Source organism: Zootoca vivipara, chromosome 16 (assembly GCF_965207765.1).
Source record: "Zootoca vivipara chromosome 16, rZooViv2.hap1.1, whole genome shotgun sequence".
Taxonomy (NCBI): Eukaryota; Metazoa; Chordata; class Lepidosauria; order Squamata; family Lacertidae; genus Zootoca; species Zootoca vivipara.
In genome coordinates, this window is record NC_142599.1 from 31,087,976 (window position 1) to 31,111,008 (window position 23,033).

General features: G+C 48.7%; 1 protein-coding gene across 1 annotated transcript; it reads left to right on the forward strand.

The window, feature by feature from the left end:
• The first annotated feature begins 1,482 nt into the window (after positions 1-1,482).
• Positions 1,483-21,443, forward strand: LOC118076235 (uncharacterized). The gene is made up of 12 exons (XM_088659919.1): positions 1,483-2,568; positions 4,503-4,591; positions 5,119-5,171; positions 5,367-5,559; positions 5,835-6,033; positions 8,428-8,505; positions 11,120-11,235; positions 13,516-14,492; positions 15,109-15,271; positions 16,263-16,430; positions 17,271-17,427; positions 18,695-21,443. The coding sequence occupies exons 1-11, from the start codon at positions 2,261-2,263 to the stop codon at positions 17,411-17,413; spliced, it is 2,487 nt and encodes an 828-aa protein (XP_088516045.1). The 5' UTR covers positions 1,483-2,260; the 3' UTR covers positions 17,414-17,427; positions 18,695-21,443.
• The last annotated feature ends 1,590 nt before the right edge of the window (positions 21,444-23,033 follow it).

Consider the following 23,033-nt stretch of genomic DNA (forward strand, 5'->3'; position numbering starts at 1 on the left):
ACAGAATCCATCCCGGTTTCTGATTTGATCCCAGAATGTCCCAATTCTCATTGGAGAAATGTTGGACGGTGTGCAGTTATGTGATCTCTGAGTCAAGGAGATAAGTAACTATACAACCTTTAAAAGACATCTGAAGGCAGCCCTGTATAGGGAAGTTTTTTAACGTTCAATGTTTTATTATGTTTTTATATATGTTGGAAGCTGCCCAGAGGGGCTGAGGCAACCCATTCAGATGAGCAAAGTATAAATAATAAAATTGTTATTATTATGGAACAGGGCATCCCAATTTTCACTGGAAAATTTTGGAGGGTATTTATACTCTCCAAATTTATTACTTGTACCCTGCCTGTCTGACTGGATTGCCCCAGCCACCCTGGGTGGCTTCCAACAGAGTATAAAAGAACACAACAAAACATCAGACATAAAAAACTTCCGGATACAGTGGTACCTTGGTTTAAGAACAGCTTAGTTTATGAAAAACGTGGATTAAGAATGCTGCAAACCCGGAAGTAGGTGTTTTGGTTTGTGAACTTTGCCTTGGAAGCAGAACATGTTCCGCTTCCTGTTGAGTGTGTTCCATTTGTAAATTGAGTCCTCCGCTGCTATGGGAAAGCACACCTTGTTTTAAGAACGCTTTGGTTTAAGAACGGACTTCCGGAACAGATTAAGTTCGTAAACCAAGGTACCACTGTACAGGGCTGCCTTCAAATGTCTTCAGAAAGTCATGTATTTGTTTATTTCCTTGACTTATGATGGAAGAGCGTTCTAGGGGGCAGGTGCCACTACCGAGAAGGCCCTCTGCCTGGTTCCCTGTAACCTCACTTCTCGCAATGAGGGAACCGCCAGAAGGCCCTCGGCGCTGGACCTCAGTGTCTGGGCTGAGTGATGGGGGTGGAGACGCTCCTTCAGGTATACAGGGCCGAGGCCGTTTAGGGCTTTAAAGGTCAGCACCAGCACTTTGTATTAATCCAGAGGTGGGGAATCTTAGGCCTGCATGTCAAATGTGGCCCCCAGGCGCATCTTTCTCTGGCTCTCAGGAATCAGGCTGTATGATATACTCAGCTCCACCCCCTCATCGGTCCTCCTTTTTCCCCCTGGCTGGCATGTGACCTTGAACTCTGACATTGCCTCTTGCTTGTCTGGCTGGAAGATAGAGGAAACTTATACCATTAACCCAACCTTTGCCAACTTGGCGCCTTCCAGAGGTTGTTGGACTACAACTCCCATCAGCCCCAGTCAGAACTGATGGGAGCTATACTCCAACAACTTGTGGAGGGCATCAGTTGCCAACGGCTGCATTAACCAATATGCCGTCTTGGCTCTTATTCTGCATAGCGCTTATGTATTGCTGTTCACCATACGTTCAATTTATGTTGCATACACTATCTCAGAGTTCTTGCACGGACCCTGCAAGGTAGGCCAGTGTGGTTATTGCCCCATAGCTCAGGGGTAGAGGATTAAGCCGAGGCCAATTCTCAGATCCAGGGCTGACTGGAGATTTGCAGTCAGCGAAAGAAGGGTATGAATCTTTTAAGTTTTCGAAAATTATCAAAAAGCAAGCTTCTAGCTCTCGTGATACTGGAGAAAAACTCAGGATTATGTCTATAATCTGTGTGCTTTCTTGGAAAATAAAAAACCAGACTGCAAGCTGGGAAAAAGCACTGGAAGTGCAATAAACCAGGGGAAACAATGCAGTATCTTTATATGGATCATGAAACTTGATTATTTTTTTAGCGGGGAGTGTTCAGAATGTACCCAGCTGACTCACATTTTGGAGCAAGGAATATCACTACACTACAATATATAGGCAGGATGTGCAGCAGGAGTGGGGAACCTTTTTCGGTCCGAGGTCCACATTCCCTTCTGGCCAGCCTTCTGAGGGCCGCATGCTAATTGTGAGTGGGGCCCTAGACAAAAGTGGGTGGAGCAAGGAATGCAAATATTACATACAACCCTACGCACCTTTCTGTGCTCCACCCAAAGAAGCAAGAGGCACGATCAGAGTTCAAGGGCACATTCCAGGCAGGCAAAAACAAGCTGTGTGTGCAAAGGATGGGTATGTGGCTCAGAAAGATTCCTGAGGGCCAGATAGAGAGCCCTGGAGGGCCACATCCCTGATGTATAACCAACATTGGTTTGCACCCAACAGAGTTTACACTGAACTGAAATTGGGTGATGCATTTTCATTCATTTCGACAGGTCTCCTCTGAGCAGGGCTGGATTGGAGCTGTGATTCCTCCATTGCCGGGGGCTGGACTAGATGTCCCTTGGGTGCCTTCCAGCTCTACAATTCTATGATTCCGTGGACACAAACCACCCTGCTTTTTTTGGTTTTGTTTTAATGCGGCTCATCTCTCGCTGTTCTTTGCAGCACGAAGAGGAACGGGCCTCGTGGGCCCTTCTCTCTCAGGAGAACAGGAGTCTGGCCGAGGCGTGTGAGCAAGTGGAGCGTAGCCGTCAGCGGTTGGCGCAGGAGCTGCAAGCCAAAGAAGCCCAGCTGAGCTGCCTGGAGGCTCAACTCGCTCAGGCCACCCGACGCCAAACGGAACTGGAAGAAGAGCTGCGTAGGTACAGTGCAGGAAACGTTGCTGGGATTCGTGGGGTCGGTGGGATTGGCGTCACAAGGACAGAGACGAAAGCAGCAGTCTGTGCCCCACAGGTTTGCAGGCTTGTCGGGTGGAAGCAGAATTCAGTAGCCAGGTGCAGGGATCCTAGGAACAACTTTTAAAGTAACAAAACAAGTTTCTAGACCTGAAGGCCATGAAGGAAGGGGGGTGCTATGCTTGATGAAATCGCAGAAGTCCGAGGGAAGGAGCTATGCTGGATTTCCATGGCTCAAAGGACAGGGCTTCAGTGTCCTAGACAGCCGTTTGGTCTGCCTGGTGCTTACAGGAGCAGAAGAAATAATAGCACAGTCAGCAGATATATGCAGATTAGTTTGATTTCCATAAATCTGTGCAGGTGGCAAAATCTCTGAGCTTCCTTTGGTAAATAAAACTGGCGTTTGGAGCATGCAAAATGCTCTGTCTACATTCGCTCAGTAAGTCTTACAACAACCCTGTAAGGTAGGACTCTTGCGTTATGGTTCAGGGTGGGTGGGGGTTAAAATGGAAAACATGCAGTCAAGCACCTTCTTCAAAACAGTGGCCAATTAGACTCCAATTAGACAGGGAATCGGAGGTATACGTCTCCCAACAGTGGCATAGCCATTGTGGCTAGTACCCAGTGATAGCAATGGGTTTGTCTAATCCTTTTTTAAAAACCCTCCAAGCAGGTGACCACCACAAAACCTTCATTCATTCATTCATTCATACCCCACCCATCTGATTCAATTGCCATAGCCACTCCAGGTGACTTCTTTGTCAAGGACAAAACGGAAAGCCTGATGGAGAGTTTATACCAGGCACCCCCAAACTGCGGCCCTCCAGATGTTTTGGCCTACAACTCCCATGATCCCTAGCTTACAGGATCAGTGGTCGGGGAAGATGGGAATTGTAGTCCAAAACATCTGGAGGGCCGAAGTTTGGGGGTGCCTGGTTTATACCCTCCAACATTTCTCTGATGAAAATAGTGACGTCCTATTCCATCGTCATCATCATGTTACTGTTTATACCTCACCCATCTGACTGGATTGCCTCAGCCACCCTGAGTGGCTTCCAACATATATAAAAACACAATTAAACATTTTAAAAACTTCCCTAACCAGGGCTGCCTTCAGATGGCTCGGGAGCCAGATAACTCCATAAGCGCCAACATTTCTCTGATGAAAATAGGGACGTCCTAAGGAAAAGCAGAGCCTAGGGCTTGCCGATCAGAAGGTCGGCGGTTCGAATCCCCGCGGCGGGGTGAGCTCCCATTGCTTGGTCCCAGCTCCTGCCAACCTAGCAGTTCGAAAGCACGTCAAAGTGCAAGTAGATAAATAGGTACCACTACAGCGGGAAGGTAAACGGCGTTTCCGCGTGCTGCTTTGGTTCACCAGAAGCAGCTTTGTCATGCTGGCCACATGACCTGGAAGCTCCCTCGGCCAGTAAAGCGAGATGAGTGCCACAACACCAGAGTCGGTCACGACTGGTCAGGGGTCCCTTTACCTTTACCTTTTAAGGAAAAGCAGGACATTCCGGGATCAAATCAGAAACCAGGATGGCTTTTGTAAATCTGGGACTGCCCCTGAAAATCGGGATACTTGGAGAGTCTAAGTTTTTGTGGGATGCTTTGCTACCCCAAGCCAAATTCCAGCGCATTTTGGGGTCATATAATGCCCCTAAACAAAATATATTGGGACAATAGATTTGAACTTCTTAAGTTCTACTTTCCTGGATCAGTTCTTTATTTGGAGCATCCCATGAAACAAAAAAGCAAAAAAAAAGCTGGTACATTCCATTGGCTGGAGTAAAAAGTTCCCCAGGTACAGGATCTCACTACAGACTGGTACACACAGGTACACTGCCTATGACCATGGAGGATCTCCTTTCTCCTGTTTCCTTCTCTCTGCCTCCCTCCAGGTGCCAAATCGAACTGGACAAGCTGCAGTCGCAGTCCCACTTGGCCCTCCTGCCCCCCCGCTGGGGTTCCTCCACGCCGTGGGCCGAAGGTAAGAAACCGGAAGCTGAGGAAAGGGCACAGGGTCCTCTTAGGCCAAGCCTGCAAGCAAGAGGCGCCTCTTCCTACGTCCGGGGATTAGAAGCTTTGCCAGATGGAGGTGGAATTAGCGGCTGAAGAGTCACGGGAAAGAGTCAAGGCAGTGTCTGTGACTTCGTGGCGGGGGGGGGGGGGGGAGAGAGAGAAGGGCTTGTCAGTTGAGGGATTTAGATTTAGATTTATTTAGGGCATTTGTACCCCCACTCTTCACCCAAAAAGGCTCCCACAAAGCCTTGCATACAGGACCGTCCCTGCCCACAGGCTTTACAATATGAAAACAAGACAAAACACGACACACAAGGGAAAAGGGACACGGAGGGAAGAGGAAAATCAAAACTCTGGTGGCTTGGAGATGGGGCAGTAGTCCACAGCGGAGTGGTTTTGCTCGTGTCTATATAACCTACTACCACAGGTAGGCTTTATTCAGTCTGCAGGCCCAAATTGGTTCCCCAGGCAACCAGTTCTCCCTCTGTTCTCTAGGTGCCATCGAGGCCAAAGCAGAGCTTAGCAGGACCCTTGCAGCCGGAGCAAGTGTGAGTATTGCTTTAATCTGGCTTTGGAACAGCCATCGCCAACTGGTGCCCTCCAGGCGTTTTGGACTCTGGCTCCCATCAGCCAGCGCTGGTTGAATCCGATGGGACTTGTAGTCTAGGACACCTGAAAGGCTTCGGATTGGCAGAGTCTGCTTTTAAAGCTGGTCTTTCTCTTACTCATTTCCCACTTTCCAGCAGATTCAGGATAGCAGCCCTGCTGTTGGAGGCCCCTGCGGGAAGGAGAGCCCCGCCGCCTCCTGGCAGCAAGAAGCGGCTTGTCCCAGTGCCCCACCTGGGAGCCCCATCCCCACAGAGAATGGCGAAGGGGCCCAGGCGATGGCATCGGAACTGGCATCCATGGGAGAGAGGCTGGAGAAAGAAAATCAAGGTATCGGAACGTGGTCTGTAGGTTTTTAAAAACCATGCGGCCCTCAGAATTCCGCCCGGCCCTCAGAACTCTCCCCGGACCACAATTCTCCCTGGCCTTGCTGGGAATGCGTGAGGCTTACCATGCAAACGCTGCATTTGCATCCTCGCCCCACCCACTTTAGACTCTGGCCCCACCCACCATGTGGCCCTCGGAAGGGAATGTGGCCCTCGGGGTGGAAACGGTTCCCCACCGCTGCCTGAGCAGCTTTTCCTTTTCCCTCCTCTGCCATTCAGAGTTGAGACTCGCTCTTGGCAAAGCGGAAACCCGGATGCAAGAAAAGGAAAGGGAACTATGGAATTTGCAGGGGCAGCTGGAGTTGATCCGAGCTGAGCTGGCTCAGTGGAAGAAGCAGCGAGGCGGCCAGACGGAGGTGAGTAGGCATGAGACTCTACATTTCAGGATCACGGGCTCGAGCCCCACGTTGAGCAAAAGGTTTCTGCACTGCAGGGGGTTGGACTAGATGACCATCAGGGTCCCTTCCAACTTAAGGTTGACTTAAGGCTAAGCACACAGCTCTAGTGCCAGCCTTTGTCTATGCCATGGTGGCCTGCTTGACCAAACCTCTGGTGTTGAGGCTCTGGGAGGGGTCTATGCTACTGTTGCCCGGCTGACCAAAGCTCTGGGTCTTGCAAAACCAGGCTGGCAGCAGACTCATACGTTTTGGTGAGACCCTGGTGGGCCATATTGTGGAACAAACTGGTACGGTAGTCCAAATTTGCCACATCCACACAGATAGGGCAGCAGTGGGAGAATGGGCAGGGTGTGGGTGATTGCAGCCTATAAGTATCTAATCCCAACCAAATTCATGCACACATCTGTGTGGCTCCTTTTAAGAAATATTATTATTAGGCAGGGCTTTTTGTGGGAGGGGTACGTAAAGACATTAAACCTGCATGGTTCCAAAGGCATCCTCTTGTCCTCTCCGAGGGGCGCTGTTAATTTCGCTTTTTAACTGTGCATGTGCCTCACCGTAATGGCCTCATTTGTCTCCACAAGCAACCCTGTGAGGAGGGCTATTGATATTCCAAACAGAGGAAGAGCGATTGCAATACTTGCTCTAGCGGCCCCATCCAAGAGCAGTAATAGTTGAATGGGGAACTGGGCTGATTTGAATCCAGCCCTTGCCCTCCCTAGTTCGACTCTTCAATTCCTAAACAGCTCCTGTGCCCCTGTGCACCTGCCTGTCCTGTAACAGTTAGGAGTTCAGGCTTTGAGCTCCACCACCTGCTTTTCAGAAAGAGGCTTGCCTGCAAAGTGTTAGTCTCCCCCTTCCCTCCTCCTGCAGATAGGGTGCATCTATTGCCCCTCGCTGGGGTAGCACGGGAGGACTGTGATTATGAATTTGCAAAAGGAAAGGAAAGAAAGGACATCTGAAGGCAGCCCTGTTCAGAGAGGCTTTAAATAGATTATTTTATTTCATTTTTCTGTTGTAAGCCGCCCAGAGTGGCTGGGGAAACCCAGCCAGATGGGTGGGATATAAATATATTATTATTATTATTATTATTATTATTATTATTATTATTATTATTATTATTATTACTATAAATGAGGCATCCCCCTGCCTTGTAAAAAGATAAACAAACCCACATCATGAAGTTCTGGTCCATCAGGGCAATGGGGAACTGCCCCACCAACCTCGGTCTGCCCTCAAACAGCCCCCACCTGCCTTTCTTCTTTCAAACAGCCAGTCCAGGTGGTGGCCCTGCCTGCCAGAGTCCTCCTCCTTGGTCTCAGCGTTTCCTCTTGTAGAACTCAACAGGAAGGTGGATGAGGACCAAACTAGCTTTGGTTGGCTCTGCCTGCCATTGGCTCTGGCGCCACCTACTGGTGGGCTCCCTGCCTTCTGCCCTACCGGTTCTAATGGGCACCAGCTACTGCTGGTGTGAGAGAGAAAGGGAATCCACGACCACCCCCTAAATCCTGGCCCCAGCTCTGCGCAAAACCATGACGAAGCAACCTTGCTGGTTGGGTATTCCCCCCCTTCCTCGTGCACCGCCTGACATGTTTTACGAGGCCCCGTGTCCTCGTTGGTTGGCCGGGCACAATTATTAGCACCATTAATTATATCGGCTGTGTTTCTTCGCAGGAAACGCTACCGAAGATAGCAGCCAGTGTTTCCCATCACCCACCCTCCCCTCCGGCCCCCAATCTGCAGGTGGAGAGTTTTACAAGGCTGCAGCTCATCAGCCGAGTGCCTTTTTACAAGCTTCTTCTCGGGAACAGGTCAAGGGAGTCTTGGCAGCGCTGGAGGTTGCAGGGGACGGGGCGGGGGACGGCGGCAGGCACTTTTATGCAAGATGCTGGCTGCAGAGCAGCCCGATCCAGCCTCTCCGTTGGCTGCAACACCAGCGGAACCAGCAGGGCTTCGCAATTCCTGCCTCTTTGGGAACTCCAGGCCTCCCTATGCAGTCCTCAGGGCTTTCCCCAGCCCAGGCCCCCTCCCAGTTGACACCCCTCACCAGCCTTGCTCCTCGCTCTCCTCAAAATGGTCCTGTGCTGTGCCCTTGAATTGTGACCATTCTTCAACTGCCTGGCAACAGGGTGGATAGATAGATGTGTAGATTTGGGGCCTAGACACCTCTGCCTTTCCCCTCATGGCTGTAGCGTAGCCCATAATACAACAACACATAGGGTGCTCTTTCCTCTTAATAACGTAAGAGTCTGGCTGCTGGATCAGGCCAATGGCCCATTTATTTCAGCATCCTTCTCTCCCAATGGCCACTGGGCTATTGCTCAGGTGAGGACGTTTCAAGTGGCGGCGCAACGGTTGACATTTATTGCCTCCCTCTAATGGATTGGAGTTCCTTTCTTTTTCTTCTGTTCCAGAGCAGCCCCCTGGAAAGCAGAGGGAGGCGGCCGTCAGTCGATGTGGGAGACCTGCGCCAAAGCAGGCACCAGCAAAAGGTAGGCTAATCTTCCTAACATATTGTTGCACGCCACCCCAATCTCTGAGCGGTGCAAGTTTCCAGGAGTTTCAGGCACTTATCTGGGATTGGTGTTTACTTTTGGAAATGAGGCACAGCTGAGACCGTGGTGTCCTTATGATATATGGTTTATTTCCACATATATACAATCCAAGCCTACAGTGGAGGGTTTTACAGCATTTACATCCCAATAGGGTCTTGCTTCTCTCGTAGCCGCAGCCTTGGATTCAAACAGAAATCAGTCACGGCTCTCAAACTCACTCCGGCTTGCTGCTTTACTTCCAGGTCAAATCACTGCGACTATAACGCTGGCTTCGTCCTTCTTCTAACCAACCATGAGTTTGCTGTCTTGCACAGAGCCACTTTCTTTTGTTTTCCTTAATGGCTCATCTCCCAGGCTATCGCCTCAACACTAGGGTTGCCATGTTTCAAAAAGTAAAAACCAGGACACCCCGAAAGTTGTTGAGCTGTTTTTTATACAAAAAACACCCCCAGAAACACGAGTTTTTGATTGACTTCCCTAAGATCCAGCGCCCCCGGATGTATATAGCCTATTTCCTCCTCCCCCAAACTCATAACTATAATATAATATAATATAGTATACTGTATAATGTATAATGTAAACCATACACATGTGCTATGGGCATCTTTCAAACAGTGAGGTCAGGCAGAACTGCAGTACCAAGAATCCTTGGGTGCAAAATAAGCAGCAATTTATGATAACGCCATCACTGATATGTCACAAAGTTAATGAAGACTTGTAGCAACCAGATCATCCAATGAAGCTGAATGTTGGATGATTCAGGACAGGTAAACAGAAGTCCTCCTTCATGCAGCGCAAACTATGGAACTCACTCCCACCGGAGGCAGTGATGGCCACAAACCTGTTGCTGTTTAGTCGTTTAGTCGTGTCCGACTCTTCGTGACCCCATGGACCATAGCACGCCAGGCACTCCTGTCTTCCACTGCCTCCCGCAGTTTGGTCAGACTCAGGTTGGTGGCTTCGAGAAAACTGTCCAACCACCTCGTCCTCTGTCGTCCCCTTCTCGTAGTGCCCTCCATCTTTCCCAACATCAGGGTCTTTTCCAGGGAGTCTTCTCTTCTCATGAGGTGGCCAAAGTATTGGAGCCTCAGCTTCACGATCTGTCCTTCCAGTGAGCACTCAGGGTTTATTTCCTTAAGAATGGATAGGTTTAATCTGCTTGCAGTCCATGGGACTCTCAAGAGTCTCCTCCAGCACCATAATTCAAAAGCATCAATTCTTTGGCGATCAGCCTTCTTTATGGTCCAGCTCTCACTTCCATACATCACTACTGGGAAAACCATAACTATACGGACCTTTGTAGGCAAGGTGATGTCTCTGCTTTTTAAGATGCTGTCTAGGCTTGTCATTGCTTTTCTCCCAAGAAGCAGGTGTCTTTTAATTTCGTGACTGCTGTCACCATCTGCAGTGATCAAGGAGCCCAAGAAAGTAAAATCTGTCACGGCCTCCATTTCTTCCCCTTCTATTTGCCAGGAGGTGATGGGACCAGTGGCAATGATCTTGGTTTTTTTGATGCCACAAACCTAGATGGCTTCAAAAGAGGACTAGGCAAATTCATGGAATAGAGGCCTACTGCTCTGCCTCCGCAGCTGGAGGCAGCAATTCTTCTGAAAACCAGTTGCTGGAAACCACAGGAAGGGAGAGTTCTCTTGTGCTTGGGTCCTGGTAGCAGGTTGTCCACAGGCACCTGGCTGGCCGCTGTGAGACCAGGATGCTGGTCTCTCTTTTTAAGTTCTTGGCAGTGGCTGTCTAAGGTCCTCAGGCAGAGAGAATTCCCTTTAAGACTTCTTTAAATTGCGATTGAAGCAGGAACCTTCTGCACACAGAGCAGGTATTCTGCCACGGAACTGCCGCTTCTCCATGTTTTTGAATTTTTAAAAAATGTACAAGCAGCTCCCCATTTACATGCATTCAAGGCACAGGCGACTGCGCATGCGCACATCGCTGCGAACCTGGAAGTGGCACGGAAAGGGGCAAAAGCGGCCCTAAGAGAGTGCGAAAATGGCAGAAATGGTGCAAAAACAGCGCCTAGCAATCCCAGGAACCTTTGCACCGACCATTGAGGCCTGTGGAGAGTTGAGGTTAGGTAAAGAGAATGGCGTTAATGTCAGACCTGCAGACACTCGTGCTTGCTTATAGAGAATGAGTCATGAATAGCTGAAGCCTTAGCAATGTATTAAATGGTTCAGTGATTTGACAGTGTCCGAACTCAATTTTTTCCTTACATGTGTCTGATGTAAGCATGGAACAACCCTCTGCAGGCTTTATTGGAATGTCATTTTACCATAAGATTAATAAAGTACTCTTTGAGTTGCTTTAACTCAGCCCTCCTGCCACGATATTTGCAACAAAGGAAAAGGCCACGGCCAGAAAAAAAATGGGTGGACCAGAATAATAGTCTCCAAGAAAACAACAACAACCCAGACTCCTTTCTTTTGCCAACTTTCTCTTTTGCAGTGGGGGCATCAAAGCAGTCACTGGACAGACGTGGGTGGAAAAAGTGGCCTTCTGCCTTGTGCCTCTGACCTCTCTGCTCTTAACACCCACTTTCAAAACAGGGCCTACTTGGGACAGAAAAGGTGCCCTCTAGTGGCAGCCGTCGTAGCATAAGCTCTTCCCGCTTGGAGCAGCCGGCTGAGAAACGGGGAGCTCACACCAAATTGAAAGGTGGGACTCCGCACATGTTTTTGTGTGTGTTTGTGTTAGATGGCAGGGATGTAAAGAGCAGTCTGCATTTGATTTTGTCTTTGCAAGAATCGCGAGCCTTCAGTCCTTGTTGTATTTATCCCTGGTCATGGTTATATAGAAATGTGTTTGCATATTGTGATTATATTTTGTATGTTATGTATAGTATTTCATATATGGCATACCTTTCTGGTATATATATGGAATAGTTATATTTTGTATTATATTTAGCTTTCATGTACAGTAGGTGTATGGGTTTGATCCAGTGTCCTACTCAGAGTTGTTATTGTTTAGTCGTTTAGTCGTGTCCGACTCTTCATGACCCCATGGACCAGAGCACCCCAGGCACTCCTGTAGACCTTTGAAATTAATAGATATGACCAATTTAGGCCCATTCATTTAAAAAAGTTTACTACAAGCAGAACTTAGTTGGATTCCACCCTGTTTTGCTTGTATTATGGCATTTTTCAGTTGTAGGGTAATCCCTTGCTAACAAGGGAACAAGTTTGCAAGTTAATAAATTAATAATATTTTTATTTTTCTTTAAAACTCTGTTAACTGTGCTTTTCTTTCATGTGTTCATTCCTGGTTATAGTTACAGTGGTGCCTCGCTAGACGAATTTAATTCGTTCCACAGGTCTTTTCTTATAACGAAAAATTCGTCTAGCGAATCCCATAGATCGTCTAGCGAATCCCATTGATTTTTTTTGTGGATTTTTTTTTGCCCATAGGAACGCATTAATTGAATTTCAATGCATTCCTATGGGAAACCGCGATTCGCTAGACGAATTTTTCATAAAACGAATTCGTCTAGCGAGGCAACCTCTGCTCAAAAAATCATTTCGTTAAGCGGAAATTTCGTTAAGCAGGGCATTCGTTAAGCGAGGCACCACTGTATACTCCAATTTTTTCTCCTAAGAGCTCAAGAGTTCATGGTTCTTCTCACTCCCCATTTCATCTTCCCAACAACCCTGTGAGTTAGACTGAGAGACTGTGACAGCCCCCTGCCAAGATGACCCAGTGAGCTTTCATTACTGGGTGGGGGGATTCGAACCCTGGTCTCCCAGTTCCTAGTCCAGCACCCTAACCACTGCACCACGCTGCTGCTCCAGATTTTATTACCTATACTAGTTCTAAAGGAGCAGTAGCCCTTTAAACTAGGGATGGAACCTCAATCCTAAATTTGGATGATTTAAGGCTACCTAGTTAATGGATGACAAACCGGTGAACTGGTTCCCCCACTAACTGTGTTTGAACTCCTCCTGAGTGGGGAGGAACAGAAATATTTTTTTTTTCTTTTGATGGATAGTGTCAGAGGTGAGTGCTGTGTCTGTGTGGCTATTTATAAGTGTAATACCTAGTAATAAAAAATACGTAATTGAAATGTTGTGCATTCATATTCAGAAGCTTGCATTTGAACTTCCAGGAACTCTAATTAAATCAATTTTTTTTCCTGTTGTCCAAGTGTAAAGAATTGGAGAATGGAGGATTTTTTAAATTATATGTTTCTTTAAAAGAAATATATGGGGCTGGATTCAGTGAATGCGTCCCACTAGTGAATGCTTCCGCTAGTGCCGTGGGGCTCTCCCCCGTCGGCTCCCTCCTCTGCCCTCCATGTACCCCAAGTCTTTGGGGGGGGGGGGTTGGGAGACACACACACCCCAAACGGTGTGCGGGGGGAGGAGAGGGCAGATCCTTCCATCAGGCAAGCCGTCCGAAATGCTTTTGCTGACAGAGTGATCTCCTTAGCACTATGTTGAATTCCTCCCCAACCCATAATATTTTTTTTTTAATGCAAGGGAGCATTGCAAGCAAGATTTATACACAGAATGGTAGAACGTAATATTTTTGCCTCCAGATCCTGACTCCTGATTTCGGCATACCTGAATCAGATTCTGCTGTATATGACTGTGCCCTCAGAGTAGACCCACTGAAATTTCGCTTGCTGCTTTTTCTCTCCACGCACCCACCAGCACTAGCAACTTGCCGCATGCAGTTCAATTTTTGTTTTAATTGAGGCTTCTTGCAAAACACATTTGAAGCACGCAGCTTCCCCCTCCCCCCCGGAACCCTGGGAACTGTAGTTTGTTATGGGTGCTGGGAACCACAGCTCCATACAGGGGTAAACTACGATTCCCAGGATGCTTTGGAAGTGTGCACTTAAAATGTAAGACCTGAATGACGAAATTGTGGTTTTATCTCTTTTAACTACAATGTATCACTGTTCTCAGGCCTTCTCTTCTCTGCCATCTCTTTCCTCAGGCTTTCCCTCACCGAGCTCCCGGGCCCAGAGTACGGAGCGGGGCCGGGAGGAACTACAGGCCCTCAGAACCGAGGTTTTGACGTTGCGGCGCCGCCTGGATGCCTCGGAGAGCCAACGCAAAACCCTCCTTGAGGCTTGCTGGCAGCAAGAGAAAAGCCGGGCCTGGGCCCAGAAGAGGCAGTTAGGCCCACTGGTGGGAGCGGCGGGCTGGCAAAAGACAAAGGACTCCCCAGAGATCCATGGGGATTGCCAGGCCCCCAGGAGCAAAGGACAGGCCTTGGCGGGCGGCGGGGAAGTCTCTGTGGCAGAAGAGGTTGAGGAGGAAAGAGGGGCACTTGAACCCGAGGCTGTGGCAGAGCCGGGGAAGGCACTGGCCTCGGACGTAGAGACGTCTGAAACAGGAGAAGATGCACCAGCGCCAGCCCCACGGCAGGCCCATGGGGAGACTGAGGCAGGGGGTCAAGGAGGCAGGACCCCCGACCCGGAGGGGAATGTGGAAGGTTTGCAGGAGAGCCTCCTGGACTTGGCCTCTGGCAAAGCCCAAGCCGAGGCCCAAGCCATCTTGGCCCAGGAAAAACTCCAGGTCCTGCAGGCCACACTGGGGAGGCAGACGGAGCGGTTGGCGCGAGCCATGGAGACCCAGAGCCGCCACGTGGAGGAGCTGCTGGCGGACGCCGAGGAGAAGGAGCAGCTGATGAGGAGCCTCCGGCAGGAGCTGGAGGAGACCAAGAAAGCCTTGGAAATGGCGGACGGCGAGGGCCAGAGGCTGCGGGCTCTGCTGGGGCAGAGGGAGGCGGAGGGGCACCACCACGCAGAAAGCCCCTCAAACACCTTGGAGGTGCGCGGAGGCAGCGAGGCCTCGGAGGTCCCTCTGGTGTCGGCCCAGCTGCAGGGAGGCATGTTGAGCACTGCGGACGTTGGTCTAGCGGGACGTCTGCCCGAAGAGAAGCAGGTTCATCCTGGAGTCCAGGAACAGGTAAGTTTATTCTCCTCGAGGCGTGCTAGGAATTTTTTATGGATTTTAATTGTTGAAAGCCTCTTTGTCCCACTCTCCCGCCAAAACCAAAAAGCCCGTGGACCAGCTTACAAAGGTCATTGATGCTATCAGTCCCTGCCTGTGGTTTGCAATATAAAAGACACAAAACAAAAGGAAAAGGAATTCGGAGGGAGAAGGGGAGGGCAAGCCAGATCCAAGGCTTACACTATTTAAAGAAAGAGAGAGCATTTGGAATATATATATATTGGGGGAGAGGGGGAAGGGGGTGCTGAGCACAAAATTCCTCTTGCCAGGTGTCTGGACTGATCTCTTGCAAGTAACCTTTTGAAATCAGGCCTCAGGCTATCCAACTTATTGCACTGCTTTCCCCTGGGGAAAATCGTTCTTAGGCTCTCAATCAGAGCGAGCTGCAATTCTGGTTTTCTCTGGATGGATTGATGTTTGCTCCAGTTTAGCACTAAAGCTTGGGTTTTCCCTGGGAAAGGATCGGGGCAAGAGGGAAACGGCTCTGACCCATGTCTAGAAAGTGCAAATCAAGCAGGGGGCAAGCGGAAGTGTGGGCGAGCTCTTAGCGGTGTCCGTTTTCTGTCTGCAGCTGGAGGCCTCTCTTGCCCAGCTTCAGCAGGAAAACCTGGTCCTGCGCAAGGAGCTGGCTACCTGGGAGGCCTGGCACCAGAAAAGAGGAGAGGAGGACAACACTGGCCCCTTTGAACTGGTCGGCTCGGGAAATGGCAGAGAAGCAGCCGAGATGGCAGATGGTAAGGGGGGGGGGAGGCATAGAATATAGGAGGAGAGAATCCAAACTGGGGGAGGAAGAGAAGAGGAATACCTTGTTTCGTGCACTGGGAAATCATCTGCAGCATACATTTAAAGCACTATGATATCACTTTCAACAGCCATGGCTCCCACCCCCACCCCAACCCCACCCCCAGAATCCTGGGAACTCAATCTCATCTTGCGCCTTTTTTTATTCTTTTGTTCGTCAGTATACCTATTTCCTTACTGTCCATTTTGATATTCAATATTTTGGGCCTTCCCCCCCCCCCCCATTTATCCCTTTAATTTCCGCTGCTTTTGTTGCCAAATTATAATATGATATCATTTTTAGTAGCCAATCCACCTTAATTGGTACCCCATTACTCTTCCAATTGAGATTGGTTGGAAGCACTAAAGGGTGGGTGGAGAGTTGGGTGGTGGGGGAGTTTGTTTTCTTTTTAATTAAGTAAAGATTATTTTTTAGTTCTTGTATCTTAGGTTAGTTTGCGTTATTTTTCCTTTATTTTGATTTATTGTAATAATATTTTGATTATGGCAAAAAAAATTGTAAATCTGTGCGAAAAGTTAATATTTTTTTTTTAATTTAAAATAATAATAATAATAAAAAGAATCCTGGGAACTCCCCTCAGAGCTACAGTTCTCAGAGTACTTCCCAGGGAACTCTGGGAATCTCAGCTCTCAGTACCCATAACAAACTACATTTCCCAGGATTCCTTGGAGGAACATGGAGCCAAATATTTCTCCTTTTTTTGAAATGGCAATGTTTTTCTTTTTAGCACAGGAAGGTCATGGGGGAAACCGGACATCTCTTCTTTTGTCACCGCACAGCTGCCCCAATAACCCCAGTTTGCTAAGGGTGCTGGGAACTGTAACTGTGAGGAGCAAACTACAACTCCCAGGATTGTTGGGTAGGGTGCTTTAAATATCTGGTGTATATGTACCCTAATTCAAGGCCTCTGTGTCAACTTGCAGTTCCTGAAGCTTCCCAGAAGAGAGAGCCCTTGTCTCAGGGGAACCGGCGAAATGTCCAGACCCAAACTGAAGGACCAGAGTTTGGCCATCGGCGCAGGGAACGTGTCTCCGTGGCCTTTGATGACACTCAGTATGAACCCTACGGGCTCCCTGAGGTGGTCATGAAAGGTATGTGGGAAATTGTGGAGGGGAAGAGACAAAGGAAGCACCACAAGGCCATCAGTGGTACCATGAGGTTAGTTTAGAGCAGGCATCCCCCAAAAGCGGCCCTCCAGATGTTTTGGCCTACAACTCCCATGATCCCTAGCTAACAGGACCAGTGGTCAGGGAAGATGGGAATTGTAGTCAGAAACATCTGGAGGGCCGAAGTTTGGGGATACCTGGTTTAGAGTCTGGACTTAATGTACTTATGGTGGAAACCAAACAGCCATGGCTCCCCGCATAGAATCATGGGAACTGTAGATTGCTGAGAGCTTTTTTAGGAGGCCTCTCTATTCCACTCACAGAGCCAGAATTCTGAGAGTTCCCAGTGAAGAGAGATGGATTGTTACACCACTCTGAGAACTGCAGCTTTGTGAGGGGAGTTGCTAGTCTCCTAATAGCTCTCAGCACCTTTAACAAGCAACAGCTCCCATAATTCTTTGGGGGAGCTTGTAGCTGTTAAAGCAGTATAACAGTGCTTTAAAACAGAGACGGATTTAAGGCAGCGCGACCGGTTCCACTGCATTGGGAGCCAAGCCTAGCTGGCACCACAACTATGACACAATGAATTGAGCAGAACAAAAATGCAGCCAGAAATACGGTTAGAAAGTATATAAAATGTTTGTTTAATGGGAAAGTGCATTGAGGAGCATGGGATGGTACTATTTTAGGGTGAATGCATACGTTAGTTCGCATGCAAACCTTTCAGCTGAAAGGAGATTTTTTCAACTTGAAAACGTACCAGAAAAGGACACCCCACACCACTGTGTCTGCTTTAGCAAATCTGGCTTCGTTTCTCCCCTGCAGGCTTTGCTGACATCCCATCCGGCCCCTCTTGCCCATACGTTCTCCGCCGGGGCATTTTGGGAAGTGCCCCCGTTGCCCAGCTGGCACCGCGAGCAGAACCAGAAGAGGATTCCCCTGAGGCAGAGGAGGGGACGGGCGTCTGAGAACAGCCTACCAGGTAAGAGATCCTGGTGTCTAAAACAGCTGCACCGCCCCGGAGTCAGCTGCAGTTTTGAGTCGGGTGTGGAAGCCCTGTTTGCATTTTAATGCAATAATAAATTATATGCCTAGCATATGGGGATTAGTGGCAGGAGAACACAAACACACACACACACACACACACACACACACACACACACACACCCCGAGGATTTTGCAACCCCTAGTACAGGCATCCCCAAACTGCGGCCCTCCAGATGTTTTGGCCTACAACTCCCACGATCCCTAGCTAACAGGACCAGTGGTCAGGGAGGATGGGAATTGTAGTCCAAAACATCTGGAGGGCCGAAGTTTGGGGATGCCTGCCTGTCTGTTACCATCTTCAAATATCTAAAAAGCTGTCACATGGAAGTTGGAGCAAGCTTGCTTTCTGCTGCTCCAGAGGAGAGGACCACAACCAATGGATTCTCCTTCACTGGAGGTTTCCAAACAGAGTGCAGGTGGCCATCTGTCAGCGGTTCTCTAGCTGTGATTCCTGCACTAGGTGTCCCTTCCAACCCTACACAGTATTATGATTGTCTGAGGACCTCTCCGTCCTGCCTATATTTGAGCATATGCCATACAGTATTTCAATTTCGTGTGGATGCCTATTTGGATGTTTGCAGGGCTTACACATTAACTTACCTGTTTAATATAAATGCACAAACTGATGGTTCCTTTGTCTGCAATGTCAGTTGATGATGGGGGTTTTCCCCACTGCTGTTAGACTCATTAAGCATTCTGTTCAAGTGAAAACAGAGTGGGGTGAAAGGGAAAGAAGCGACAGCTCAGTGGTCGAGCATGCCAGGCACCTCCAATTTAAAAGGGTCTGTGTTAGCAATTGATGGAGAAGACAAAACCCTGGAGACAAAACTGCCAATCTGAGCAGACAATCCCGAGTCTTCTCCCTCACTGCATACAGTGGTACCTCTGGTTAAGAACTTAATTCGTTCCGGAGGTCCGTTCTTAACCTGAAACTGTTCTTAACCTGAGACACCACTTTAGCTAATGGGGCCTCCTGCTGCCGCCGTGCCGCCAGAGCACAATTTCTGTTCTCATCCTGAAGCAAAGTTCTTCACCTGAGGTTATTTCTGGGTTTGCGGAGTCTGTAACTTGAAGCATTTGTAACCTGAAGCATTTGTAACCCGAGGTACCACTGTACTGGCAGTGCAACTTCCTCCTTCTTTTAGTATGTGACCTGTAACATTTCCCCCCTCCCTCCCTACCCCCCCATTGTCTCAGCACAGGTTATCCTTCTCTCCGTATTGTACCACAGGAGTACCTGGCCTTTCCCACCTGCGCCAATATTTCTGCACCAGCCACCAAAAGATGAGTGTCTCTGTGGGAAACCGCTGCTGTGGGCTTCCTTGGTTCCTGACCTGAAAGGAGATGGGCTAATGATCTCTGCCACTGTGCACTAGAGTCTCCTTTTCGGTTCCCTGGCTGCCACGCTTCGTAAGTTTCTGAAAAGATGATGTTCCTTACAGGCATTCTGAGCCGAAGGGGGGGGAGTGTTTTCAGTCTTCATCCTCCCCCTGCCCCCTACCCTCCCTCTCCTGCATCCTTCTGATACCCAGAGGACCATTTGGAAATGAGGAAGGATATTTGGGGAGCATCCACTGGAAGAGACTAGCCGAAAAGGCGGAATCATCCCTCCTGGATTTATACCACCCCTCGCCCATCATTGGAAGAGACCATCTTTCCACAGTGGCCTTTCCTATTTGACAGCCAATCACAGACTCCATAGCTCCGAGTGAGTAAGCAGTAGCGAAGAGGATGGAACACATGCCTGCAGTTGGTTTCCTGCCCTCTACATTTATTTATTTTTACCTGGAAGAGCAGGGGTTGTTGCTGCTTTCCGATCAGCAATAAACAGGACAGCCCAGAGACCCTCACCTTGCCAGGAGAATTGCGCTGTTTAAAAGAGGGTTTTTTTTTTTTTTTTGCTATTGGAGCAATGCAAATGATGGAAGATGTGGCAAAATCAACACGGAGCAGTGCAGTTCAGATAACCGCATGTGATGGGCTTACACTGCACATACATGCTGTGTGGATGCTGGCAAGCCACGAGTGTTTGTCACTTGCGACGGCCAATATAGTGTTTGCCCCCAAAGCCAAGTGCAAAAAAAAGGGTAAGGATTCTGAAGCTACTCAATAGGCAAAGAACAAAGCCATCCTAAGCAGAATCACTATACTGTACATAAATATTACACACAAACACAGGTTTCAGAAGGGGAGACATTTATATCTTTGTGGGAGGGTGAGAATCTACAGCTTTATTATTAATAACAATTACTGGATTTCTTACCCACCCTTGTCCATAAGGTCCCAAGATAACAAGATTAAAATCAGTTAAAATAATTTGCGGTGGCAGGGAAAGGGCGGGTAAATAATAATAATAAACCTTTATTGTCACTACACCACCTGTGTGCAGTGAAATTAAACAAGCCCCCCTCCCACATACACCCAGTCTTGTTCGCACTCTGTGTGCTTGTCGGAAGTCAATTGCACCACTATTGCTGCGGATCCAAAACACGGGGTTGTCTCCAGAGCTAGCCCAACTCAGGAGTAGACTTGCTGAAATGAATGGCCAGGGTAAAGAGGCGTGTATTCAGCATATGATGGAAGCTCTACGCCGAAGGTGTCATATGGCATCTCTGGCAAGAAGGAATCCTGCAGCTTAGGGGCTGCCACAGAGAATGCTGGCTGCTCTGTTGCTCTGCCCACCGCCGGTATCCAACTGCCCAAGGTTGCCCCAGAAGATCAGGTGGCCTTCAAAAGCCTCCCCTGATTCATCAGGCAATGCCAAGAATTGAACCTGGGACCTTCTGCAAGCAAAGCAGGTGCTCTACTGCTGAGTGATGATAGTTCCTCCTGCTGCTCCTCTACCTTCACTGGGGGCTGCTGGAGACTTGCATGCCCTTGAGGACAGGCAGAAGCAAGGGGAGCCCAAGGCATACATACCCATCAACTCCCGGACTGAAAAATCCGGGATCAGCAGCGGCGCGGCACCGGAAGTCGCTTCTACACATGTCCAGACATGCGTAGAAGTGACTTCCGGTGCCGGCGCTGCCCGATTTTTGAAAATCCAGGGGAATTACGGGATGTTTCGCCATTCGGGACAACAGCGGGAAACGGCTTTAAAAACGGGGGTTTCCTGCGGAAAACGGGAGACTTGGCAGGTATGGCCCAAAGCAGGGAGCACACAGACTACCAGCAACCCGCTGACATGAGTGGACTCTGCCAGTCTTTCGTTCCATATTGTGTGTTTCTTTTGGTGTCTAAACTGTGAACCACCTTGGGTGCCTTGGCAGAAAGGCAGTATCCAATCAGTTAATCAATAATAAAATAAACCACACACACCACTCTGTCTTGGATTCCTCAGTATGAAATGGCAGTGGGGGGAGATATTTCAGCCTTCCTGAACCATCCTGACATTGCATTTAGCAGGGTAGTGGTAATAATAATAATTTTATTATTTATATGCCACCCACCTGACTGGGTTGCCCCAGCCACTCTGGGCAGCTTCCAGCAAAATATAAACAACACAATAAAAATATCAGACACTAAAAACTACTGGATTAAAGGGCTGCCTTCAGGTGTCTTCTAAAAAAATTGTATAGTTGTTTATCTGTTTGACATCTGATGGGAGGGCGTTCCACAGGGAGGGCGCCACTAACGGGAAGGCCCTCTGCCTGGTTCTCTGTAACTTCACTTGGGAACTGTTGTTTGTGAAGACTGCTGGAAATTGTAGCTATGTGAGTGGAAGATTACACTTCCCAGAGCTCTTTGGGGGAAGCAGTGTGTTTTAAATGTGTGGTGTAGATGTTTTTCTACTTAGTTTTAGGGTAGGAAAGTGTAGTAATAGTAATTAAAATAATATTTAAATATATATCCTGCCAGTGTGATTAAGAGCGGTAGACTCATAATCTGGGGAACCGGGTTCTCGTCTCCGCTCCTCCACATGCAGCTGCTGGGTGACCTTGGGCTAGTCACACTTCTCTGAAGTCGCTCAGCCTCACTCACCTCACAGAGTGTTTGTTGTGGGGGAGGAAGGGAAAGGAGAATGTTAGCCGCTTTGAGACTCCTTAGGGTAGTGATAAAGCGGGATATCAAATCCAAACTCCTCCTCTTCTTCTTCTTCTTCTTCTTCTTCTTCTTCTTCTTCTTCTTCTTCTTCAAGGAGACTTGGGGGAGGGGGGGCAGGCACATAAATAATTTTTAAAAATCTAAAAATGACTCCACTACAGATGCAGGCTCAGAAAGATTCATCACATTTAGTCACCCAAAAGATTAACTGGCTATGCCATCATCAAGCACCCTTTGCCTATCTCCACAAAGGATGCTCCTTTGCACCCTATGTAAACACAGGGTTGTTTTTACCAGTGATGGAATGAGTCACTACTAAGCTCATTTATATTCCACCTTCCCCACCATGGTGCCCAAAGTAGCTCACGACAAATGTCCATGTTATCAAAATACCATCAGGTGGTACGGAGAAATGAAGTTAAAAAACTAGCAGTAAATTCCAAAAGGCAGCAATTCAGCAAACATAGAATAAATGTAATGCTATGGGTGAAATCTGGACAGTGCAAAATAAAAAAGGAAGCTAGTTGACATCATTATATTACTATTATTATTAATTACTTTCTTGTGATGTCACCTTTTAAAAAATCTTTGCTGGCACTTTTGTCAATATAGGAGTGCCTGCACCTCTCTTTCTTTACCTCTCCCCCCCCCCCCGCCCGCAAAAGCCACCCATTTATTTTATTTTCTACCCAGCCCTTCCTCCCAAAGTAGCCCAGAGCAGCAACGAATCAAGTGGTAAAACAATACAATTTAAAATAAAAACCTGTAGAAGATAGAAAAAGTGTGGTATGTCTGTTGAGGCACCCTGCACCCCAAGGGGGCTGATAAAAAAGTGTGTGTGTCCCCCCCCCTTAAGATTTTTCCACCTTTTTCTCCAAAAAGCAAACTTATTTCATTCCCTAAATCGTTTTGAGGTTGGAATTTGGTGTGTGTGTGTGTGTGTTGGGATTTGCCACTTTCAATTATTCACAATGCTTTGCGAATACGTGTGTGTTTTATCTATCTTGGTGATAAATCTTTAGCAATGGACACCTGGCTTCCCCAGGCAAGGCAAGCCGGCTCTCGCCTCCTGAAAACCTCTGCCCCAAAACCACCCCCTCCCTCCCTGCTCCATTTCCCACCCCTACCCCCAAAGGGTTAACACCCCCACCGCACCTCGCTTGCGTCTCCCCGGGCTACGCTGGGGCTCCATCTGTCTGGTGGCGAAGTGGTACCGCCTGGGCAAGGAGGAGGTGGGTGGGTTGTCGGGCGAGCTATGAGTGAAGGTGGGGCAGGCTGACGGTGGGGTAGGGTGGAGCGGGGAGGCTTCACCTGCCCGGGGCAAGCCGGCAGCCTCAGCACCAGGAAGGGAGGAGGAGGAGGAGCTGCTGTTGCTGCTGCTGCTGCTGCAGAGAGCGAGAGTGAGTAACTGCAGGGATGCTCGGGCGGGTCCCAGGGCTGAACGCTGCACTCCCCCCCCCAACCCCACCCTAGCACCTTGCATCCTTGCACCCTAGC